General features: G+C 41.3%; 1 protein-coding gene across 1 annotated transcript; it reads right to left on the bottom strand.

Moving 5' to 3' along the window:
* Nucleotides 1-6,879: 6,879 nt before the first annotated feature.
* On the bottom strand, nt 6,880-24,623 carry OPRM1 (opioid receptor mu 1). Its single transcript, XM_032101897.1, has 3 exons — nt 24,186-24,623; nt 9,580-9,932; nt 6,880-8,856 (listed from the first exon to the last, which is right to left on the bottom strand). The coding sequence occupies exons 1-3, from the start codon at nt 24,503-24,505 to the stop codon at nt 8,330-8,332; spliced, it is 1,200 nt and encodes a 399-aa protein (XP_031957788.1). The 5' UTR covers nt 24,506-24,623; the 3' UTR covers nt 6,880-8,329.
* Nucleotides 24,624-25,023: the final 400 nt, after the last annotated feature.

Raw genomic sequence — 25,023 nt, 5'->3', positions numbered from 1 at the left:
CATTTTTATTAAAGGTTTACAATGCAGATACAGAATTTGTGTAATGATATGCTACTTACTGCAAAGCACTACCAATGAACATTTAAATCTGGAAAAAAAAAAAAAACAAAGACACTTTTCTTACTTTTTGCTAGTGTTCTAATAAAATTTACTTCCTCATATCCTTAAACCATCAAGGCTGCAACATTATTACTGCTAAATATATTTACAGTCAGGTTTCTCAATTGTTGAACTGCAGAAACAAAAAATATCCTTAAAATTATTTGGCTGTCTGCTGGCAAGTCACAGTATGTTGCTTGTGCACTTCATCCAAAGTAGAGAAGAAATAAAGACTTCAATCAATTATGTAAATTTTGTGAAAACTGAACTTTTGACTATTCACAAAACTATGATCCTAAGTTTACTTAAACAAGTTTTTGGTCTATCAGTTAAGACTTTTCAAATATTCATTCAATACTTTAAAATTCTTTGAAATTGTTGTCTGTGAGCATGTCAGACTGCTCTGAACCCATCAGGTAGTAATGATGTCATAGGATGGTAATCCATTTGCATCTAGTGTATTCTATGTTGGTTTTGTTATTTAAAGAATACTGCTGTGTGGTAAAAAACAATACAATAACTTCTTCCAAGTGCCTATCTTATGCTGTTTAAAAATTAGATGCAAAACCTCTTGGAATGGTGATGACTGGGTTAAACTTTAATGATGACTATGAGGTGATACAGCTAAACTAACACAAAATTAAACATAAATCCATATGACAACACAGTGGAATTTTCAACAGAAAGAGAAAAAAAATTAAGGCACTTCTGTTATATTTAGCTTCATATTCTGCTGATACATAGGCTACATATTTAGCTTCAACACAGTGATGAAACTCAAATAATCCTTTAATTTACAACTTGCAAGGATTTGGTCTTCAATCTTTATTATGCAGTCTATGGCAAAACCAAACAATTTCACATTGTATAACCTTATTGTTACACAGACTTTAACAATGAAAATAAGAAATGCATTTTGGCTGCAGAAAGAAAAAAGACAAAAAAACCCCTGTTCCATATAGTTGTATTTTAGAATACACTTAAATTCATCAAAGTACATTTCCCCCCAGTTAACTACTGATGATTTATTTACAAAGCAAGTAAAGCAATGTCTAGAAAATGCCATTGCACCACAAATTATCTACATGAATATTTCTATTTTTCATACTAGAAAACAGCTAAGAAGGCATTTGCTGCAGTACAATGTTTCTTCCTGAAATACTAATGTGTTTTAGCAGCTAATACAAAATACAGATGCAGGATGTATTATCTTAATTAGAAAAGCAAACATATTATGGGTTTGGTTAAGAAAAAACTAGATAGTGAATTTTTTAAAATTTCTTTTTTAAAAAAGGTCTAGTGCATTAACTGCTCCAACTACTTCACATAGGGGCTGTCGTTTGCCTACAAATTGAAAATGCTGCTGACAGAGCAGCTGAAATTTGAGTAACTACTTGAAAGAGAAGACATCATCAGTCTGTGCAAGCTCTGACAGGCTTACAGCTACATTTTTATTCACAATTTATGTTAATATATGCTGTTTTGGAGATCATTTGACAATCAATAACAATGTGGAATACTTTCATTTACTCAACTCTTTTAGAAAAAGTGATAGCTCATTGTTTTGATTTTAATGTCTTTTTTTTTATATGTGAAATAGAAGCAGAAGGTGAAGCTTGGAGTTTTAGGGGTTTTTTTGTTAAGGGATCACTGAAAAAAATATTTTTCCTTTGAAACTGCAGAACATTCAATCTTTGCAAGAGAAGACCTCTTGAACTACAAATTTGTTGTTCTAGATGACCTTGTGAGACTTCAGCACGTAAACAACCTGCACAGAAAACACTTTTAAGAGTAAATAGAGTGTACCCAACAGTATTACAATTTCATATCCCATTATTTTTCATCCTCAAAAGGTCACCTTATTTTTCAAACTATAGGTATCTAGCCTTTGAATTTTTGTTTCCAACCTCTTTTAACACCACTGTAACTCACCAAGAGCATGTCAGATTGCTACAAGCACAGTAGCTTTGTTTTAGGCTAAGGTATGTACTCCTGGTAAACATGACTGCTTTGAACACTGGAGCCTGGAAGGCCCCCAGATCTCCTGGCTCTGCTTGCTGTTACATTTCATGCTTCTGTTATGTGCAATGTAGATGTGCTGCAGAAGCAATTTTTGACAGACCGGAAAAGCAGGCACTTTCCTCTGTGGTATTTTTTTGAGGGAAAGCATATCCTACATGTTCCCACTAGCACACTTGTGGCAGTGGCAACTGCTCTGAGAGCCATGCAGCAGGAGACCCTGTCACGGCAGTGGAGTAGTTTCAGCTTCTTGAAGTTCCAACTGAAAGGAAAGAAATTGCAAATACAATGAACAATTGCTTGATATCTTCCCACCCGTAAGTTTGTGTTTACTTGTGTGTTGGGTTTTTTTAGGAGGAATTTTTTTCTCATTTGCAGCTATTGTTCTGCTGTATAAAGCTAAACACATAGCCCAGAGTAAGGCAAGACTATGGTTTTGCCGTGAAGCAACAAAGGCAGAGGAAGTGATGACAAAGACAAAGAAACACCAGTAGGTCTGAAATTCGAATTAGAATTAGAATATACCTCACATCAAGCCAGTTCTTCTCTTTTTAGGGTGGAACTCTCTATGAATTTCACTAGTATAGAAAAAATTCATTCCCTTTCTGTATTCTTTCTGTAGCAGTTACAGGGGAAATATTATGTTAGTTGAATACATTCTGTACTCATATCAGGACACTGTCTAACTTTTGGATTTTCAGTTGAAGTCTAGTTTGAATTCTGTGTGAGGTGGACTTGCATCAGCAAACAAACCCAACAACCTCTCAGCCCTGCGTGTCCACAGTATCCGTGCTGAGTTCTACTTGCCTGCAGGCACGGTAGCACTACAGATGTTTTCATGAGGAAAACCTGCTTACTGCACAGCACGTCCTGAAAGCCTGCAACCCCTTTTTGCTCAGCCCAGCAAATTTTGTACCAGAACGTGTTGAGAGCTCGGTGGGAGACACTGCATATCAAGGGTTTATGGAATGTAAAGCAGAGACACAGATGAAGCCAGGAGATTGACAAAGAGCCCATGTCAATGCATGTCAGCTACAAAAGAAAGCCCAGTTTTAAGGATCTATTGAACTTAGACAAGTGTTTCATAGATGCCACTATCTTGCCAGAAATGGGCTTTTTAAGAAATCAGTAGTTTAAAATTATTACTGAAATACAGCATAATTTACGAAGGAGATACATCAATTTTCTAAAAATACACAGGAAGGCCATTCTCTGTTAACACAGGTAGATGTGAATCTGCCAAGGTTTGGAGTAACAGAAGCTGCCCATTTTTTTTCAATGTTTCTGCAACAGGACTCACCAGCATTCCCCATATTTGTTCACAGTCATTCATATAGCACTAGGAAAATTAAGAAGAAAACACTTCATTTATTTAACCAAAGTGAAGCTAGCTTTCAATTTTTCCTTGTTTTAACTTAAAAACTTTTTCTTGAATCCAATATCCTTTTTATTTCTAGATGTGGCTGCCAATTCAGGCAGTAAAGGCAAAGCTTTCAGGGCTGAGCCTTTTGTTAATTAACATATCTGAGGCCTCATTTTCATCATACGAGGAGGATTTGCAGCTTCCATTAGGGCATTCAGACATTTCAGTAGTTGAGGAGAAAGCATCAGAAGCTAAAATTCTGAAGAAGAAAGCAAGAGTTACACAGAGGATGACTAAATATTCCTGAAGATGTGCCTATACATAATTTGCTTAGTTGCTTGGATACATTCAGGTGAAGCTGCTATAAAAGCAGCTATAAAAATGGGTCACAAAGAAACAAATCCACTGAAACAAATCAAATTTCTCAGATTTCTATAATTATTAATAACCCAGTTTCCTAATTATTTAGGAATTTTTGTTATTAACACATAGATACTAGCAAAAAACTTAATATATTTGGAAAACACAGTTTTCAGGGAAAACCAACTATCAATTGTTTTTACATTTAAAAAAAATTAAAGCTTCTTTTATCTCAGAGACAAATTGATGCAGAGTCTCTGAGCATCTGAAGTAAAAGCGATTTCAATATACTTGCCAAGATATTTGATATGAATCAGTTAATATCAATGACATCAAAAACCCTCAGCCATTTGCAAAAGCTGGTATTTGGTCCTTTATTCCCCTCCCCTGCCAGTACTCGGTCGTACAGAGAAAAGATTAAAGAAAGCAGTTTAGCTTTTCAAGCATTTTCCCCCCAGGATTACATTACTCCTTCTCCATGCAAATGCACTTACAAGATTGCATAAACCCTCCTGAAAACTAAAGTGAGCCAGGCCTTTAAGCTCACTCTGGAACAGATGTATCCTATGCATTTTACTGCAGGAGTTAGTGTAACACAAGATACAGCCCCCCAGATGTGAAACAGCTCAGTCTTATGGCTCTTCCAGTTTCCACATGCCTGATTAGCCACTGCCTTTTCTCCCTCAGAACTGTATTTCTCCACTGAGCATTTACAATTCCTACAAATGCTCGCACCATCAGTGTTATGGGTCAGATGCTGCTCTGTGCATTCACAAGATGTTGCATTTCTGCAGTTTTGAACTTATTTTGCTCTTTCATTTTCTGTAAATGCTGGTAAAACAATAATCAAGCACTTAACCTTTTGGTAATGCCAGGGAGCCACAGAGTAGGCCAAAGGCCAGTATATTAACTCAGAATAATATGAATATTTATGTTTCCTGTTGGTGGTTTTGAACTGATAGAAGACACTGGTGTTCATTCCAACAACTTAAGTGCTTAGGAGTGTTAATTTTAAATGCTTTTCAATGCTTTGAATGTTAGGCCTTATGTGATTGAGCCTTGCAATTCTCATTAACTTTAGCAGGAGAAAAGAATTCTCATTTGGCTGATGCCTTTTCCTGGTCTTAAAATCAAGAGTCAAACATAGTTAGAAGGGGAAAAGGGATTTTACCTTGGTATTTATTTTAAGGATCTTTAGGTGCACACGTCGAGGTGGAATGCACCGCAATGCACCCTGCAATGCACACCGCCAAAAGATTGGGTATAACATTACAGGTTTTACTAATTAGCATATCTATCAAAGATTCCCCAATGAGAGGCTCAAGTGAGCCCCCCTCCCCAAGGAGCCTCACCCTGGATGGTTCTATCTTAGTTTACAAATGTGTTCTGGAGAGGACCTTGGGGTCTGGGGCACACTGATCCCTAGCTACGAAGCTTCTAAAATGTTTAGTCTCTCAGCTTGACAAACAAGTCCAAGAATGTAGGCAAAAAGCACTAAGAATACAGAAGCTGTAAAAAGGTATAACAGGGGTATAAAAGAAAAGGCAAAAAATCTTCATGGCATCATGGCAAAAAAGCAACTTGTAGAACATCTTTGTCTTAGAAAATTATGTGAAGTGTGCCAAGTACTACACAGCCTTGCAATTAGAATTCATACCAAATACTCTCCAAGGCCTTGTCTATACAAGAAAGAACTTGTCAGTATACTTCAATCAATAGATACACAAGCTAGACTTTCTTGTACAGAAAGCACTTACCTGTGAAAAGAATACCCTGTCTATAAAATTTACAGAATCTCACTGTCTGAGAAAATATTGGTTTGTCTGAGGGTTTATTTTCTTTTTTCTTTTCTGAGAGCTAAAGCGGCATTCACTCTAGGGCTTTTTCTGTTTAAAATAATAATATAAAGATATTAGGTATTACACTTGTAGTTACTATTCCAGAGAATCTTTTTAGTGTAGATTAGTTGAACAATCTTGTCTCTCATTCTGATAAAAGCAGACATCAAAAAATGTCTCTTACAGAAATTTTTGCTGGAGAAAAAAAAAATAAATTAAGTTTAATGTTAAGCTTTGAACATGGCTTGCTGTGAATGTATTTTACAGACATTGTGGAGAGTGAGAAAGACTGCACCAAATAGCTGCTGAGCTGAACTCCAGGGAGAAGGCCCAGGTCAGCATTCGGGGAGCACATCTGGCAGAAATAAACCAACGGCAGAATCAGCAGCTGCCAAAGCAGGGACTGCAGGGATGGTAGTGAGGAAAGTGGAGTTGGCCACTCCAAAGTCTTTCAAGTATCTGAATATGCAAAGACCCACCTCTGAGGACCTGAGCTACCAAGTGTTGTCTTCTTCTCCCTGACTCTGGGGAGAATTAATGGTTAGATGCTAGGAAGAGCTAACAAAGTAGTCAAACAATTTCTTCCAGCTCTGCATACACCTTTTTTGTTCCATGCAGATTGGCTCTCTGCCTCAGTTTCCATCCTTACTGCCTCACTTGGACTTCATTCCTTATGTTTCCCTTTCTCCTCAGCAATCTGCCTCTCACCTCCCTTTCCCTTCACTTCCCTTCTCTTTCCATATGCTTTATTTCTTCATAACTTATTTATTTCATCACTATTGCCTAAAGGAAAAAAAAAAGAAAACAAACTCTAACCAACAAAGAACCCAACTATAGGACTAGCTTCCTCCTTACTGCCACTCTCAAGATCACTTCACTTGCTTGGTCCATCCCTGCCCCAGCAGGCTGTCTCTCTTGTTGGTGTAAGCTGAAACATCTCTCTGGGAAACATCATCTTCTATTCTGTGCTTGCTCAGTGTTCAGGGAAATAGACTTTATTTCACTCAGCCTCTAGGCAGTACCACATCAATCTTTTCTATGGGTAGAAGTTGAGAAGGCTACAGCTCTCCTAGAAGTAATATAAAGATATATAACTAAGTGTAGAAAATGGGTGCATACACACTGCACTCTGAAAAGCTGGAATTGTACTAGACAGAGATACATCTTGTTGTCAGACAGATGCACAAAATTGACTCCATCGAGGGTTACAAATGCATTATTAACAGATGAATCTAGTAATTTGCTACACCTAGTAAATACTACACATATATACATACATACATACATACATACATACATACAAACATATATATGTGCACCTATGCCAAGTTTGGCAGTTCTGCTTCACCACCAGACTGAGCCAGGTGCCGATTTCACAGGCCACAGTTTGGCATGTATGAGTCAGACACTGGTGAACAATACCAACTGCTGACGCTTAATAAAGCTTCTTTAGCCCTTCTCCCTTTAGACTGTTCCTTCCTCTTTTCTGGTGCAATTACTGTTTAGTCTGCTTGGAGATGGGAATACTCTGATTTGGGCTATCTGGCAGCAGCTGAGTGGCAGGTGGGTAGCTGCTTTTGCAAGAAGCCACTGAGTTCTGCACCTCGAAGAGGCAGCCAGCTTGTGGCTGAAGTGGCAAGCAGTGGGAAAGTGGTGCATGAGCAACCTAAGTATATTGCTGAAAGGTGATACGGCAATGAATGAACCAAGCTTATGCCTTTTGTTCTTATTTTTAGACAACTCAATCTTCTTCTAGTGCTTGCAGTGTGCTTGAATTACTTTCTTGAATGTTAAGATTTGCTTTCATGTTTTGCTGAGAGATGGGGCTTGCAAATTCTCAAGACTAATCACAGGACCATGGATATTGAACACATACAAAAGAGCTTCATTGCAAAAACTATGCAAAAGTAGGCTGAATAAAAAAACCAAAACAACTCTTGCTTTTGTAATCTGATGTGCCATGAAATCCCTACTTCTTAAAGGCTTTTTCTACATGGAAAAGGTATTTTCTTGGTATACGTGAAATGGCGAAATGACACATTAGTCTTTAAGACGTGTGTATATATTTATATACATATATATACACATACATATCTAACCCCACCTTATTCACCACATAATTATCTGATACAAGAACTGCATGTAGACAAGCCTTGGTCTATGTCTTACATGTCTTTCAGGACAAACAAGGCCAGGTAGGCCTTCACTGTACATTAATCAAAAGTGAACAAGCACAGTTTTTTATCTTTTTATTCACTGTTGCAATGGGACAAGAAGAGTATTCTGTCCCAATCCTGTCTCCATCAGCAGACAAGGAGTATGAACAGAGAAATCTGTGATTAATTTTCAACCTGCTGTAAACATCCTGCGAGTGAAATGCTGCTTTATGCATTTTGTACATGCATGCACGCTGGACCCAGTCACTCAAGGTACCCTTTAGAACCCTCAGCTTCTGAGCATCAAGGAGGGCAGAGAGCAACTAGCACCATGCAGGACTAGGGTCTCTGTGTATGCATACATCAGTTTCAAATATAACCTTGAAGGTGTTCAGACCTTCCAACAGCTACAAATCAGTGTAAGTGGTAACTTCAGAACGCATGTCATCTCCAAGCGGGTGGCCTGGATCCAGAGATGACATCTCCACTGCTAGTCATACCTGATGGTTAGTCCTATCCACAGTGTTGGCAGTGGAAGCATGGTCACGAGTGTTTTGTCGGACTCGGGTGGAGTTTTGCTGCTCAATGGTTGAGGAAGTGGGGATGCAGAACTCTCTGAAACACCTTTTGAAATTCTCATCTAGAAATGCATAAAGGACTGGATTAAGGCAGCTATTTGTATACCCTAGAGCAATACAGAAGTGCCAGGAGACAGTCTGGAAAGTAGTTTCTGGGATGTTGACCAGGGCTTTAATGATAACATAAATGTGGATGGGAGTCCAGCAGACAATAAACACTGCCACCACTACAAGAACCATCCTTGTGATTCTCCGCAGGTTCCTATCCTTCTCTTTGGAGCCGGATAACATGCGAACACTCTTCAGGCGTAAAATCATCAGCCCATAACACACGGTAATGATCAGCACTGGCATGATGAAGGCAAAGATGAACACACAGATTTTCAGGAGGTTCTCCCAGTACCAAGCAGGGTGGGAGAATGTAAGTGTGCAGTCAATTGAGCCTGGGGGAAAGGAAAACAGCACAGAAGAACATGCAGGTCAGTTTTTAATTTCCTTTTCTTTAAACCTTTCTTTAATTAAATATCACAGGCAAATATATGAAGACTTTATGCCTAAGTAAACATGTAAAATGAAGCAATCTGTGACCTGTCATTTGCACAAACATTGGTAGGACAGAGTACTGCAAAACATCCATGAAGTGTGAGGAAAACAAAACCAAATTAACATGTTCTCTTTTGCATACTATGGCTTGGAATTTAATGTACACTGAACAAGGAAAAGAGCTGAATTGTCATAAATGCTTAAACTTTGACTCATTTTCACTTTCAGTATAAAACATGGTGAAAAGAAAGATTGTTAAACCACCACGTATGCTGAGAGTTTGGGCATTTCAGGGCAACAGGGAAGAGAATGACATGACAGTAGGTAACTACGCACTGTGAAGGGTCTGGATTTATGTTGACATGCTGTCACTATCCCTTTATGGAAAGTCTTGGAGTACCAGTGATCCAGAACATGCTCTCTGCTCTGTATCATGTCCTGCCAGACAGGGTGTAACATACTTATGACTGAAAAATTGTTGAGGGGGCTCATTTGCACTGATAACTACTTTACAGAGATTGGAGGTCAGAAGTTAATTCAATGCCTCTACGCTACAGTGAAGCAATGCAGAAAGGAGAAAGGAACTGTTGAATACTCAATTTAGGAATGAAAGCCAGACTTACCATGCCTGTATTTAGTAGTTGCCATGAACATAACTGGCAGGCCAATGGCAGAGGAAAGAATCCAGTTGCAGACATTGACAATTTTGGCATTTCTGGGGGTACGGAAATCAAGGGCCTTAACTGGGTGGCACACAGCCACGTAGCGATCCACACTCATGGTGCAGAGTGTGAAGATACTGGTGAACATATTGTAGTAGTCTATGGATATAACAATCTTACAAAGGATGGTACCAAATGGCCACGTTCCCATCAAGTAATTCACACTCTGGAATGGCAGAGTACTTGTTGCTAGGGCATCTGCCAATGCAAGATTGAAAATATAGATGTTGGTGGCAGTCTTCATTTTCGTGTACCTAGAAAAAAAAATTGGCAGAGCATGTGAATGACCACAACTGACATTGTTAAATAAAACTGAATCCATAAAACTGAGCCTATAAGAAACTTCTGTAAAATAATGTGCTAGATACTGTCAAAGATCACATTTTGTGCTTTTAACCAAATGACCTTTTAACCAAATGACCAAGTGATTCACCTACATGATGGCAGTTCAGTGAGACATCAGCGAAAGGGTGTAAGGAAGAAAAGATTAATTTAACTTGTGCAGAAGGAAAAGATACACATAGAAGAAACGATATTACAAATGCTAAAGAATTGAGAAGCTGAAAAAATTGTATCTTTACAGATCAGATACTGTACTACATGGATAGATTTTCTGTACCTGCTGATGTTATGCTAAATGTCATAACCATGTTCTGTAGAAATAGAGAATTCATTTGTAGGTTGTGGAGTAGTGAAGATAGCATTCCAAGTGAGCAGCACTTGAGACCCACTTTCAATGTGGATGCTGTACTTTTGCAGTGGTACAAAAGACGTTTCAATTTAAGTAATGTTCCTGGACATGCTGTCCTGATGCCCTGATTGCTACTGAGGTTGCTGGGCCCTGTGGCTGCTTGGATTTTGCGGAGTCAGATGGCTTGCTCTTTTGATGAAACTTCCGTTTCTGCAAAACTAATAAGCAGAGTGTTTGATCAAACATTTTACAATTTACAGAGTGCTTTTCAAGAGGAACAGCCCATTTCAAAAGACCTGTCAGGGAACCTGCTAGGGAAGACAAAATGTAAAATACACTATTTAATGGGTTTTATCTCTCTGAGTTAGATCTCTTCAGAACATGAGTCAGTTGCAAAACAATCCCAATGAAAGGATTTTGTAGGGAACATGTATTTGGAACTTTTCTTTAGTAGGGTGTGGAGAAATGCAGACTTCATGTTGAATTGACATAGAAAACTTTTATGATTAACATTTGAAGCCGTTGATACTGGATTTGTTCTCTCATTTTCAGCACTGTGCATGAGAAGCCACTAATAACCCTAATTTCAATTTAGGGTGCTTCTAAAAAACATATTTTCAAGTAGATCCAAACTCTATCTTGATGCTGCCTTTAGAAAGTATGATCTGAATATGACACCCTCCAGTTGTAAATAAACTTCATATTCTCAAAGTCCTGTAAAAACTTTTCCGTTTATCTAACAAGTTTGTAACACTAACACAGGAGGAGGTAGATGCTGCAAGCATCCATAACTCTCTCCTCTGGAAACTGGAAAAAATGTACAGGATTGCAGTGTGGGAGAGGTACAGCTCTAAAAACTGTTTGGAGGAAGGAGAAAATATTTCTTGGGCAATTTGCTGGAGAATCTTGCAGATGAGAATGAAAGCAGCAACATTTATATTTTGTTTTTACTATTATCCAGTACTAAGCCCTGTGGTTTATCAAAATGAATGTCTTTCTGAAGGTCTGAGATATCCAGGAGTAGCTGAAGGTATGTCCAGAGCTAACCTGAAGGTTTGATTTTGTTGTGAGCAGGCATGTCCAGCTTTCTCCCACCCGATCTGCTCAGGCAAGTACAGCAACAGAGGGGCAGTGAGTCTCAGCTCTGCACAGACAGGTAAGGGTGACAAGGATTCTGTGCCCTCACCCAGGCTGCTGATCCCTGCTCAGACCTTAGATGATTGCCTGCCTTATCTTTATGGCTGGATAAGAAAGCACACTTGGGAATGCTGCTCAGAGCTGCTGTCATCACACGTGATTCTGGGACAGGTCTCTCTGGAGAGTGCATCGTCAGATAATAATGACACTGCTTTGTTATCAGTAATTAAAGCCACTATGATTTAAAGGGAACACCTGACACAGCAAAAAAACCCCAAACCATCAACCAACACGTATAAATGACTTTCAGATTAGCATGACAGAGGATGGACAGAAAAATTCTCTGAATAAATAGAATAGAATAAATAGAATAAAGTTTCTTCACTGGGCATGGGCCTTATCCCACTTAAATGCTACACATTTTTCAGTTTTGCTATCTACTTTTCATTGTCAGTTTAAGTTTAAAAGTTCTTGGACTTACTATGTTTAATGGCCTCTGTAGACCACTAGTGAAGGGTTTTGCTTGAGGTACTCTGTAATCTTTGTACTTCTAATCATGCTGTTCTTACAATGAATAGAAGCAGAGCTCGTATGGTGATGGAAAGTATTTACTATGCCTACTCAACAAAAGTCTATTGAAATTTACAATATTCTTTTCAGTGAATTCTATAGGATTTGGGCGTTTCTCTGTACTGAATATTTAACGACTTTATAAGGGGCTTATTTCTGCAAGGTACATTTTGTAAAACATGTATTTTTCCAAATAAGTAGATTATCAGTGCCCCCAGGATTATTTTTTGGCACGAACAAATAAATACCAAAGCAATTCATTAAATGTAATTTTAACAGCATGAAAAGTAACAGTCAATCAAAATGGAGCTTTTCAAAGTCTTTATTTTAGCTGTCATTATACTTTTTGCTAAGGTATCAGTCTACCTATTTGAAGAAGCAGAACAAACATTTCCATTATCCAGGCATAGATGTATATGGGATGAGATTTCTATCCTTGAGAGTGACTTAGTAATACCAAAATGTATAATGCAAAAATTTATAAATGCAATCTTTTAAGGTACTGCTTTCACACTTTCTTTCAAACCCACTAGAGAATCTAAAAATTAACAGATGTGTAAAGAAAGAATCTTAATTGCAAACTCATGAAAATCTGAATACTGGTATTTAGATTACATTGACATTTCAGCATCTAAAACATCAAGTGTATTAAATTTTGCATGACAATGAGCAAGGTTGTAAGTGAAGACGGAAGTTTACTTTGGGTGGCCTTACTTTTATTTTACAACTCTGCAATGAAAAGAGTAATAAAATATGATGATTCAGGGTTTCTTGTGAATATTTAGCACAATACTGCTCTTGATATATACCCAAATTAATTATGTTCATTATAATACTGACACCCACTAGTATACCCCTTCTAACTCCTCAGTGCATGATTTGTATCATAAAATATCTGTTAAGTGTTGTTTTATTGGTAATAGTACATGAGACTAATCAGATTTACAACAGTAAGAGTACACTTTATATCTGTCTAATTTTTTAGGGAAAGCTCAGCCTTGCCTTTATCTTCAATCCAACCAAGCTTTAAAATAGACTTCAAGTTTGAAGACCTGAGCTGTACTGGTCCACTCAACTGGGATTTGCTTGGAATCAGAAAAAAGCAGTGGAGAAAAGAGTGAGAATTCAGCTCAGATAGTCACCAAGTTCTTAGCATTCAAGGATTAATAGAAAGTCTTGAAATGGACCACTCAACTGGCTGCCCACAGGCCACTTGTAGTTTGTAAACCAAATAAAACCTTCACCAGATTAACCTCAGAGAGACTCCAGCTCCCTTGTAAAACGTGTAACAGCACCTTGGACAGGAGCCAGGACCACCTTCCCTTCCACTTCTCACGCAACAGGAGAGATGTGAGCATGTTGTGACTCTCTGCAAAGACACCTGCCACAGCCCTGTTTCTGGCCTGTCCACTCCAATAGTTAAGTTACCACCTTCAAATATTTTTTAAGTCTCTTCTTTTAAGCTTCTTAAAATTTAGTGAAATCTTTAGTTTGCATCACACTTTATTTAAGCCTAACAGATAGAGTTTGTGTACTGCTATCATGGTCTATACAACCAACTTAGTCGTGTCCCTACTGCTCCTTGGTCAACTGGTTTACATCCATATGGATTGTTGAGATATCTCCTCCTCCAAAGCCTTCTGCCCTTCTGGACCAGATCAGTTTTACAGCATCCTTGTGCCATTGGGCTGGTGCAAAGAAGCTAGAGAGGTCCACATTTAGCTCAGTGTAATACAGAGTATAATAATAATACAGCTACATTCTTGCTTTTTATTATTATTATTAATGATGCAGCTCAGAGTAATACATACCACTGCAAATTCATTTGAAAAATTTCCTATCTGAATAACATCAATGAGAAGGAAAGCAGAAACAGTCTTTTGCACTTAGGGAATAGGCTGGTTGATGACAGACTCATAATAATTACTTTCAGCAACACAAAGGCACGCAAGGTTTTGCCTACAGAATGCTTATTTGGAGACAAAGACTGCTTCAAGACCTGTGTCTAAGTTCAGTGCAAAATACATGAAAAACTGGAGAAAATCGCTGGAGATTAACTGCAGAAAGCAGGCACTCTCAAAAATGGTTTGGCTGCTGAAAGAAACAACAGCCAACAGCTCGGTCTTGCATACAGACAACCTGACAGAACTCTTGTTGATGCTGGAGATGAGGTTAGCATTTCAAATTCATGTTCTTCTTGCATAAATGACTTGTTAAATAAATGAAGAATCATTACGTGCATACACTAGATTAGTTGAGGTCGCCTTGGCTGGGAAGATAAAAGCATGTCAAGTATGCCTAGTTGAATCAACTCAGATTAACATTTTTTCTCCGTGATTGTTCTGGTGCACCTTGTATATGCAACTCAAAAACAGTAGGAAAACCGGATTTTTTGGCATGTTTTTCTGAGATATCAGGTACTTTAATTTTTTGTTGAGCCCTTAAACCTTTGAACAAGGTCATGACATATTCAAGGTGGTCTGTAAAAACCCTCAAAATTTTTTCTGCCAATCCAATTAGTATATTTTACACTGAAATGAAGTCTCTCAAGCCTTATTCTGGAAAGTACCTTTGAGCTAATGGGTCTCAAATGATGGACTCTACTGATGTCCATCCCATTTTATTGTCCTTTTTCTTTCTTCACATGGTAATGGGTCTCTATAAAGTGAAAGACCTGTACTGTATCTCAGCCACAGCTGTGACGTGTGCTGTGGCAGGCTGTAACCCATTAAATGTTTTGAAGTCATATATATTCTGGATAGGTCTAACCTTCCTGTCTGTGAGCACATGATTTAATCAGCTTGAAAACTTAAGTCTTTGATTTTTCTATTCATGGGTACTTCTGAATGCTTATTCCTTACACTATCAAATTTCATCTCTGGCTACAAGCACCATACATTTGTGCACCACCCTGATAGGTTATCAGGCAGTAAGGCGATCCAGACTTGAGATGCCATCTTGTGGTTAACAATCTCTGCATCCTTTTGATCTATGTTCTACTCAAGAGATCTTATACAAGGTTGTAATTTAAACATAGTAAGCCCTGAGTGAAACCAAACCAACAATAAATTGAAAAAAAAAAACTTGAGCAGGTACAACAATAGAGCTGAAAGCATTCATATTTGGTTGCAATTAAATTGTGCAATTTGCACCACATTCACTTACTTCCTGCACCCATCCCAAGTTTGGGGATAAAAGCTGAAATGGGGAAGTGAGGAAGCTTTCACTGCCTTTAAGAAAGACAGAGGCAGTTGCTGTTCTCTCCTGTTAAAGTCTTGCATCCTGACTGCCAGCACAGTGCTACCTAGTCACTGCTGTGACCCGTCATGGTGACTTAATTAGAAAGATGAAAAATACTAGGCATCACTTAGGTGTCAAGGCATGACTTACTGAGGGAGTGCAGTAGATCTAAAATCACAGAGTTTAGTTATTTGACAAACTTGGTCATACTTCACATACATTGGAGCAGCTTTCTCTCCTTTCTTCACTTACTGGCAAGCAGATGTCCATTTTCTGAAGGAGTTTGAGTGTATATGTGGTCAATGTGGACCTGATCACAGGACAGGTAACTGCTGGACTGTAGTTGCTTCAGCTGCTACCTCTTTTCCCCCTAATAATTTGTTTTCCCACTGCCAAGTTCCTTTTTCACTTTATTCTCCTCCACAGCACAAATGAGATTCAGCCAGAATGTCACCAAAGTTTACTTCCCTCGGGTTACCTTGTTAGCATCTTTGACTTCCCAGCTTACCCCTTCCTCACATCAGGACAGTGCCAAGGCATGTGCAGATCCAGCAGTATCTGCTTACAGGATGCAGGAGAAACAAGCAGAGCACATCACCTCCCAGGAAGCAGCACCAGCTCAGGGCCATTTTTTTTTGTACTCAGAACCCATCAGGAATTTCTCTCATACCTCAGTTTTGTGAGAGAGTGAGCTAAACTAAAGCCTTTTTAGTCAGTCACCTTTAGACTCCAGTGCCAATCTTTTTGGAAATGATGTGGCACCATGAGAGTTGTGAGAGCATATGACATCATCCTGTTTTCCTGCATTGGGCTTTGGACTAAAAATTACTTGCTGCTGTCTTTGTGGCTCTTTCTGATTTTTTTTCTTGCTACTCAAAGGCATCATATAGAAGTCCTCTTTCTGCTATTTAGTTTGAGCCAGTGAGTTTAGTCCCTACCCAGAGAAAATGAAACAAGCTTTTTTCTTTTGGGAAAAAATAGCTATTTTCAGGAGGAAGGCTGGTCCTTTCCATTGATGTCTGACTGAGAGGATTAACAAGCAAGGAGATTACTTCAGAGAGAAAACACAAACTTCACAGGAGTCATAACAGGTAATTATTTTACGATTTCTTATTATTTTCATGCCTTTTTAAGTTACATAAATGTGAAAAATATCCTGGCAGAAATCCATACAAAATAAAGATGATGTGATACTTCTTTTTTTTTTTTTTTTTTCAAAAAAGGGTGGAGAACCAGTCAAGAACAAGTATAGGTATATCACTTGCCACAAAAATATTTAAGATGTTGCTATGTCTTATAACTCCTAATTTGCTCATCTTTTCCCACACATCATAAAAAGCTACTTAATGATAAAAAAAAAAAAATGACAGTAATAAGTATGCTCCAGAGCCCAAACCGTCATCTGCTGGTACACTTCCTTCCCTTCCAGCCTAGTTAAATGGGAGGAAAATTACCTGCCAATTATTTCAGAACTTAATCTGCCCTGTTTGCTAAACCACTTTTATTTGAGCCTCTGTTTGCCTGGTGCTGAGGCATATGGGTCTCCAATAAAGGTCGCTGCTTTCATGGTTATTGTGTAACATATCTCTCTGAAATAAATCAATGGTGCTAAAAAGACTAACTTCAATATATTGCCATTATCGAGCAGCAGGTGCTTATTGTTGAAGGTTTTGCTTTGCTAGGAGGACATATAAAGGAAAACTGTCAGTATATTCAATTTAACTTTCTCCCCTCTGCCTTCAGGGAAGTGTGATTGAGAGTAAAACTGCTGACTACATCTCTGATAACTGTGGTGACATTTTTCCAGAGGGGACAAGTTATCAGCTACTTTGTCTGGTTTCCAGGTGCTGATACCCTCCTCCTGATTTGTAGACTGATCACCTGAGATAAGGACTGTACATGAAATATCCCTGGTCGGCAGGGAAGCTGGCAGGGAAGCCTTTGAAGACAGTTTTACTGCTAGTAGATGTGAGATCCGTAAAGGTGTGGTAGGGACCAGCAGGTAATCAATGCCCCTTGGCCAGAGGGGAGCAGGGAGGTGGCATAGGGCTGGAGGCCAGGCCATACACAGACTGTACAGATCAAAGCAACAGCAGGTATACAAGGCATGGCCTCTTGCATACAGGAGATTGGGATCTTCTGGTGAAGCTGTTGAGTGTGATCTGGAAAGGAATGACAGAGGTGAGACAAAGGAACTAGAGAGAGAATAAATGTGGAGGAAGGCTTGCCTGTGATGGGGGAAAAGCGGAAAGCAGGCAATGGTGGCAGCTGGTGTGACAGAAAGAAGGAACACAGTTATGTGCTATGTGAGAAGACCAAATCAGAAATACTGGAAATCATGGACTCGCTCTACATGTCAAGGATGAGACTGTGTCTGAAACTGCGGCTCTGAGGGAGTTACTAAGACCACAATCTTATGAGAACGATTTGGGTAATTGGCTCCTTAGATGATTTTTCTATAGGGGCAGCACATCCCAGGGCTGAAGATTAGCACTGTGACAACTGGTGCTCCCTGTTCCCCCTTAAAAAAGAGACTTCACTCAGTTGGAACTGCTCCACACAACACGATGAGGAGGAGATGCTCCATTTTGCACAAACATTTTTGTTCTGAAGTTTTATTCCTGATCTGAGATACAAGATCTTATAGCTGATAATTGAACACTTCTCAGTAAGAAGGTGGAAAAAAAAAATCTATTTCATGTCCTTCACAGTTATTTGATTAGCTATGGTGTGTCATCCCTACCTTTTTTCATCATGTAAATTCAAAGGGAAATAGCAATAAAATTTAGAAGTGTTTAACATTAAATGGATGAATAAGAATGCTTCTTATCACAGCTCAGCTAAGCTGTGGAACTGCTTGAGAGTGAGCACCATTAAAAGTCCACTTCCAAAAGAGACTAGGGGTCTTTGAAAGATAATTATAATATTCCCACTTTCAATATAATAAACCCAAACTTCATTATATAAACCAAAGAAGACAAAGATGATTATGAAAAGAGCTTTCTTTGAGATCAGCTTAAGCACAACAATTCAGAAAATAGCTGCTATTGGATTTTAAAAAAATGTAGCTACAAGAGTGGATTTGTATTTTGAAGAGACTTATCAAGCATTGGAAACTTGTTTCCACTTGGAATCATCATGAAAATAAATAATTTTTTGAAAATGTCTGTTAATGAAGATCTCTAAAACAACCATCTCAGAACACCTAAGCTTAAAAATAACCAACTTAGAATCTTTAAAAATGCTTCAAATTTTTGTTTCAAAGCAGCTTTGTTTAGTAGTGGCAATCTTTGTGACCTTCTTTTTCCAATCTTATTTTTGATCCTTAATTTTTTGGGGACTGCTGCATGTTAGAAATGTCCACAAAAAGCTGCTGAATAAATGCTGATGCAAAAACTGCAGCTCAAGAAAGTCTCTCTGCAGTCTAACAGTCTGTTAGAGTGATACTCACACAGTGTTGCCCCTATTTCTTCCACTCTGTGACTAAACACCAGGTGCTGGCTATGGCTGGAAAAGAGGCTAGTAGGCTAAATTATGATCCTGAGACATTTGGACTTGCATCATGATAGGTTTGAGATTTTTGTAAATATGTCACCTTTTGATCTAGAGAAGTTATAAAAGCTTATCCACAGTGTTTAGCAAAAGTTATGCTTGATGGTTTGGAAAAACACCATAAATTGAAATAAAGCAGTACTTAAGGATTATGTTAGCTAAATAGCTCATTAGTCATTAGCTTGCTAGTAACTATGTAATATAAGCAATGTGTGCATACATTGCTTATATTACATAATTATTGAAGCCAGGAAAATTGGGTAACACTTTATTATTTTTAAAAAAGAAATTAAAAGAAGAATCAGGAAGTGTTTAATACTATTTTTCATGGGACCCATTGCCATAGTGGCACTCCAGGAAAAGTACAGTGGGATCAAACAGCTTTTCAAAGAGAAATTGAGTGAGAAGGGTTGTTTTCTGCCCAGAACTGCCCAGTGGTACTACCAGAGCCAGAGGGTCTGTGCACCTGGGCCTGGCATGCTGTCTTGTGTGCAGGAGTGTACTGGGATGGGGGCCAAGCACAGGGTCTGGAGATGAGTCTGGGGCTGCAGAGCTCTCACTCATCCCTCAGGTGCCTCTGCTTCCTCAGTGAGATGAGTGTTACCCCCAGGTTGCAGCCTCATGTATTTTTTGGTCAAATTTTGACCATGTCTGTAAAAACATAATCAAAAGAAAAAGGAAAGAACAAGAGAATACAAAGGTGTACATTCCATTTTATCTGTCTGCTTTCCTTCATCTTGGGGTAGGGAGGGGAGCTGCTTGCTAGTTAAACATTTGCCCACTAGCAAAGGTTGGTAAACTCTGTCACAAACAGTGTGCAAACAGGGACACCTGCCTTTCTGTAAGTCAGGATGCTGAGGGTCACCCCCTTGCTATGCTGCTGATTTAATTCAGCTCCTCTGCTGCTCCTGCCCAACAGTGCTCCCTCAGTTCTGTCCCCAGATCTTCTCTGCCTGGTGCTGTGAGCTGTATTAATTCATAATTGACATGACTGGATAAGGCTGCAGAGGCTTTCAGCTCTTAGCACAGGGGTGGAACCTTTGCAGTCAGTGGAACAGGCAGGACACACACTCACACGTGCAATGCCATACAAATGCAGAGAAGTTCATGAGGCTGTGGACAGGAAAGAAAAGCAGGAATCTTATGCATTTCTTGGTTTCTAAGCTCCCTGATCTATGCTGCTGCAAAAGATGCTGTAAGCTGCCTTACATAGTGCATCCATAACATCATGTCACCTTGCAAAGAACCCATTTTTTAGAAACACTTGTTTTGCTTCACCCACTTTCCAGCTTGTGATAAAAAAAATCTGAAAATTTTCTCTAAAAAGACTCCACACTTCTGTGCATGTGTGTGAGAATATTTATTCCCCTGGTGATATCAATTATTTCTATAACTGAAATTTCAACTCTAAGTCTGTTCTACTTAATAAAACAGTTTTTCTGAATTGCGAGTGAGCTCAGCTGAACTAACCAGAGCTTTCAGGCTGCAGTCTTTCCAGATTAGATGATGCTCTTTTTTTTTTTTTTCAAAACACTATTAAGAGGCTGTTTTGAGACACATAGAAAGATTTCTCTTAATTTCAGGGAGAGGACTTCTTTGACTTCTTTCCCTATTTACCTTGTTTTTTTTTTTTAAAGCATTGCAATAATTTACACAACAAAACAAGACATTTCCTTCCTCTGCAAAGGATCACAGAGAACCTGAGACCCCTTTGTTTATGGTATGTGACGAAATTTATAGCAAAATAAATGAGAAATTACTCTGAACTTGAGTGACTACAGTGGCTGTTGGGGGAATTACAGTCCTCCCAGGGTATTTGGACTGTGGGGGACTGGGGCCTCTGTGAGCTATTCCTCTCTTCCAGACCTGCAATGCTCAAGATTTTCATCTAGGATCTATTACAGCTTTCTAGCATATTGCCTTAATCACTAGGCATATTCTTCTTCCCACTCTAATTGTGAGACTAATATACCACCGACTTGATGAGAAAGTTGGAAAAGCCTTTGGATTACAGTGTAAATTAATTCAATGCCACATGGTACTAATTGTATACTGTCTTGTTGTACTCTGCAGCTGCTAGAAGTAGCATTTGCTGTTGATATAGCCATAACATCATTGTGTTCATATTAGTAATTTACACTTACACAAAGCACATGAGGAAAATAGATAATAAAAATTATCTACAGATTTTTCAGATTACAGGAAATTCACAGCTGGCAGCAAAACCTATTAAACTACTACTTCTGTCACTTGAAGGGGTTTTTTGGTACTTGAGAAAGGAAACAGCTCAGCGTTAGTAACATGAGGTTAAGCCTCACACACTACATATAAAACACATAAATATTAATTCAAAGATGAGAGCATTCAGCTGGACAGGAACCATCTGGAAGAATGAGGAAGGTGGATGAGAATGCATTAATTATAAAGTAATACGTATAAATTGGAAATCCATGGACCTGCTTTGCAAGAAGAGCCTTATTTTCCCATTGATAATCACAATACATTTCTAACTCCTCATTGGACATGTCTGCTTTCTGATCTCTGTTTGCCCCAGCAGGGATAGCAGGGTGGCATTGTGGAGTGATAGTGATAGTTCCCTGTCAGGCCAGCACTTGCACAGCTCTGGCTCCAAACCCCTGGATTTGCCTCATGTGGAAAAATTGTAAGAGTAATAATGCTTATAAGAATAATATAATTATTTTAAAAATATTTCCAAAGAAACCAAACATGAGATGTTAGCATGCAGCACACTCGATCTGAAGCCACTGCTGCTTTCACTGGGGCTGGACTCTGAAAGGTGAGTCGGACAGTTTCAAATATCTAAGCATCTACCTCCCAACTCCTAGTATTTTCAAGCCAAACTAGGTACCAATGTTACTTAAAAATCTTCATTTTTAGTAACGTCAATTCCTCTCACAATTATTTTGAAGTTCAATATTTTGTTCTCCCAGAGCAGGCATGATGGCAAAGGCAGATAAAGAAGAGTTTTATAGGATGAAAAAATCAATCCAGTGAAACACTGGCCTCCTATGTGTAGCTGGATGCAAGGAGGCGTGAATGTGAGCACACAGGGTCACCATTTCATAGGTACATTTCTATGATTTGAAACACTGTCATGTTAGTGTAGTGGGCAACAGGAACTAAATCACTAAGCTCCCTATTGCTGACCAGATGCACTACCCCTACAGAGAAGCACAGAAAGGGAATGTATTTTTATGTTGCTTAAGCCACAGATCCTATTCAGCCATTAGCATATAAACTCCTTTCCATCCCAATTGCTAAACAGCTATGTGGTATTAATTGGGAAGGAATTCTGTCATACTAAAAGCTGTTCTTGAATGGGAGATGTGGAGTTTGCCATAGAATTCCTGATGGTATTGGACAAGCCATTTAATTTGTGTTTTCCTCTGCAAAATGAAAATGCATTTCTTCTACTGCTTCTGGCCTTTGTTTTTAAGCTGTCATCTCAGGGAAAGATGCTGTCTTTAGATAGAAATCTAAATACAAGGGCCTCATTCGATTTGACTTTGTAGTGCAAGTGTAATTCAATTAATTACTGTAAGAAATATGAACCTAGTAAGGGTTATGCCCAGGATAATAAACACATAATTCCAGGGACAACCTGTGGCATATTTCTCTGGTGACAGCTCTCCTGTCTCTGTTACACTGTGCATCTGCTTTTTCTCCCAGAGCAATGCATTCAACACTGCTATGGTGATTGCAGTCATGCCCCCACTTGGAAGCCTTTCTGCAGATGTATCTTCACATAGACAGCTTGAGTTTTGTACTGACCAAAAAACAGACAGGATGGAAGAGAATCTGCCCAGCTGTGTACATGCAGCCTCTAAAGTATAGTTAAACCCACCAGGTTTCTGAACTGGTCTAGTCTGAACCACTGATGGATATTACTCGTGTTCTCACTAGGTCTACCAGACGCACAGTCTTTGCAACGGCATCCCTAACACGTGCCGAAGGAATCATCCTCCACCCTGATGTAAAAGCCCACCGTGACCGCCACCTTCATCCCCGGCTTTCTACAGCTGGCACTGCCAGCGCTGCACCCACGCACCACAAAGCCACCCGCTGCCGCTGGTCTGCAAGTGATGCCAAGAGACAACCCCTGTTCTGCGCCCACGGCACCTATGCCCGACAGCCGCGGCCCCGACTCCTCGGGGAGCGCAGCGTTCAAAGGGGGAACGGACGCTCCAGACGGGGGGGAAATTGGAAATGCCGGGGCTGCCTCGAAAGGAAGGGAGCGCGCCTCTGGGCCACTCCAATCTCCCCCCTTAAAAGCTCCCGTTGGGCTCTCCAGGGCTCAGTGGATGCTTGGTTTGGCAACGACGAGCAGCCACGAAAGGACCGGAGCTCAGTCAGCCCCGTCCTGTCGCGCCCCGCTGTCCTGCTCCCGGCCCATCGCTCCCGGCCCATCGCTCCCGGGAGGTGGCAGTGTTTCCCCACGGAAGCCACCCGCCCCGCTCCGCTCCGCTCCGCTGCCAGGCCGCAAAGGAGCCTCTTTCATCTACCTCTCACTCGTTTTCCGTTCACTTACGGGGAATGGATTTATCGCGCGGGATCTGATCTGTAATAGCCCCAGTGGGGCCTTTTTCTCTTGCGGGCGAGAAAGTTGCGAAGTGCCGCAGCACAGCCGGAACGCCGGGATTACGGAGAGCGGTCGCGATCACGGCATACGTATTTATTGTATATGCACCTATGTCTATACACACATATAAATGTATATCAATAGACACACAGAGATCTAGACACGAGGCAGAGGATCTCCAAATACGGGCATAGAGAAACGTTTAACCGCGGTGCCATTTACATTTTGTTCGTGCATTTGGGAGAGGTGGGTGGAAAGACAGGTGGATGCGTGCCGGCTATCCGTGTACCACCCCGTACCCGTACGCGCTCACAGGCAGTGGCTATAGTCCCTTTAAATCCTCGCTCCTCAGGGGACAGGTGCGGGATTCAGGCCCCGTTGGCCAGAGCAGCTCGCAGAGGTGCTGCAGCTCGGAGGGTCCTTAGAACATCCTCGGACGCGCAGCGGTTTCTGACGGACCGGCCGCCCCTCACGGCTCCACCGCAAGTTTCTTTTCCCCCATCACCCGCTCCGGCTCTTTAACAAAAACCTCTTTCCCTTTCCCGCGGGGGCCGGCGCCCCTCCGCACTCCCCAGTGCAGTCCTTTGCGCGCTGCCCGCCGGAGGAGGACCGCAGCATCCCCGCCGGGACACCGTCCCGTATCCCGGCTCCTGGCAGCGGGGTTCCGCCCCGACGGCAGCGGCCGTGGGCTGCGGGGCGGGGCGGGGTGGCACTCACCTGACGATGACATACATGACCAAGAAGTTGCCGAAGAGCCCCACGACGCAGACCACGGAGTAGAGGGCCATGATGGCGATGGCGGTGACCACGGAGGGACCGCCGCCCGCGGGCGCGCAGGGCCCGCTGCCGCCCGCGCTGCCATTGCCGCCGCCGCAGGGCTCGGAGCGGTTCCAGCCCAGCGCCGCCGAGGCGTTGCCCCAGGCCGGGCAGGGCGCCCCGGGCGGGCGGCAGGCGGAGGCGTTGGCGGCGAACGGGACCTCCAGGGCGCCGGCGAGGAGCGGCGCGGACGCGTTGCCCAGCAGGTAGGCGACAGCCATGGCGTGCAGCGGCGTCAGCGCGGCCACCCGCTCCCCGCTCCCCGCGCCCGAGGGACGCGCGGCGCCGCCGGCGAGGTGTCGGGGAGGCGACGGCGCCCGCCCGCCCCGACGGCGCGTCCCGCCGCTGGCTGCGGGCACATGTGTGCGGCGGGAGGGGCGGGCCGGGGCGGGCCGGGAGGAGGGGCCGTGTCCGCAGGAGCGGCGGCGGGCCGCGGGCGCGGGGAGGTGGCTCCCGGCGCTCCTCCCAGGCCGGCGGGGCGCGGTGGACGGCCGCCCCCAGCGGCGAGCGCGGCGCACCTGCGGGGAGCGGCGGGCGGCGCCCCGGCGGCGTTCCCCTCCCCTGCGAGTGGCACTTGAAGGCAAAGCGCTTAAAATGTTTCCTTCCCCAGCGCCACAGGCATCGGTGGCAAACAGCGGAGAGAAAGAAGCGGGGGAGACTGACTTGGCGGGATAAAGGCCGGTGCAGAGAGGAGATCAGTGTGCGACTGATTATCGTAGTGAGTCAGGGATCTTGGCAA

Source organism: Corvus moneduloides, chromosome 3 (genome assembly GCF_009650955.1).
Source record: "Corvus moneduloides isolate bCorMon1 chromosome 3, bCorMon1.pri, whole genome shotgun sequence".
Lineage (NCBI taxonomy): Eukaryota > Metazoa > Chordata > Aves > Passeriformes > Corvidae > Corvus > Corvus moneduloides.
This window is presented reverse-complemented; position numbering and strand designations above follow the sequence as displayed.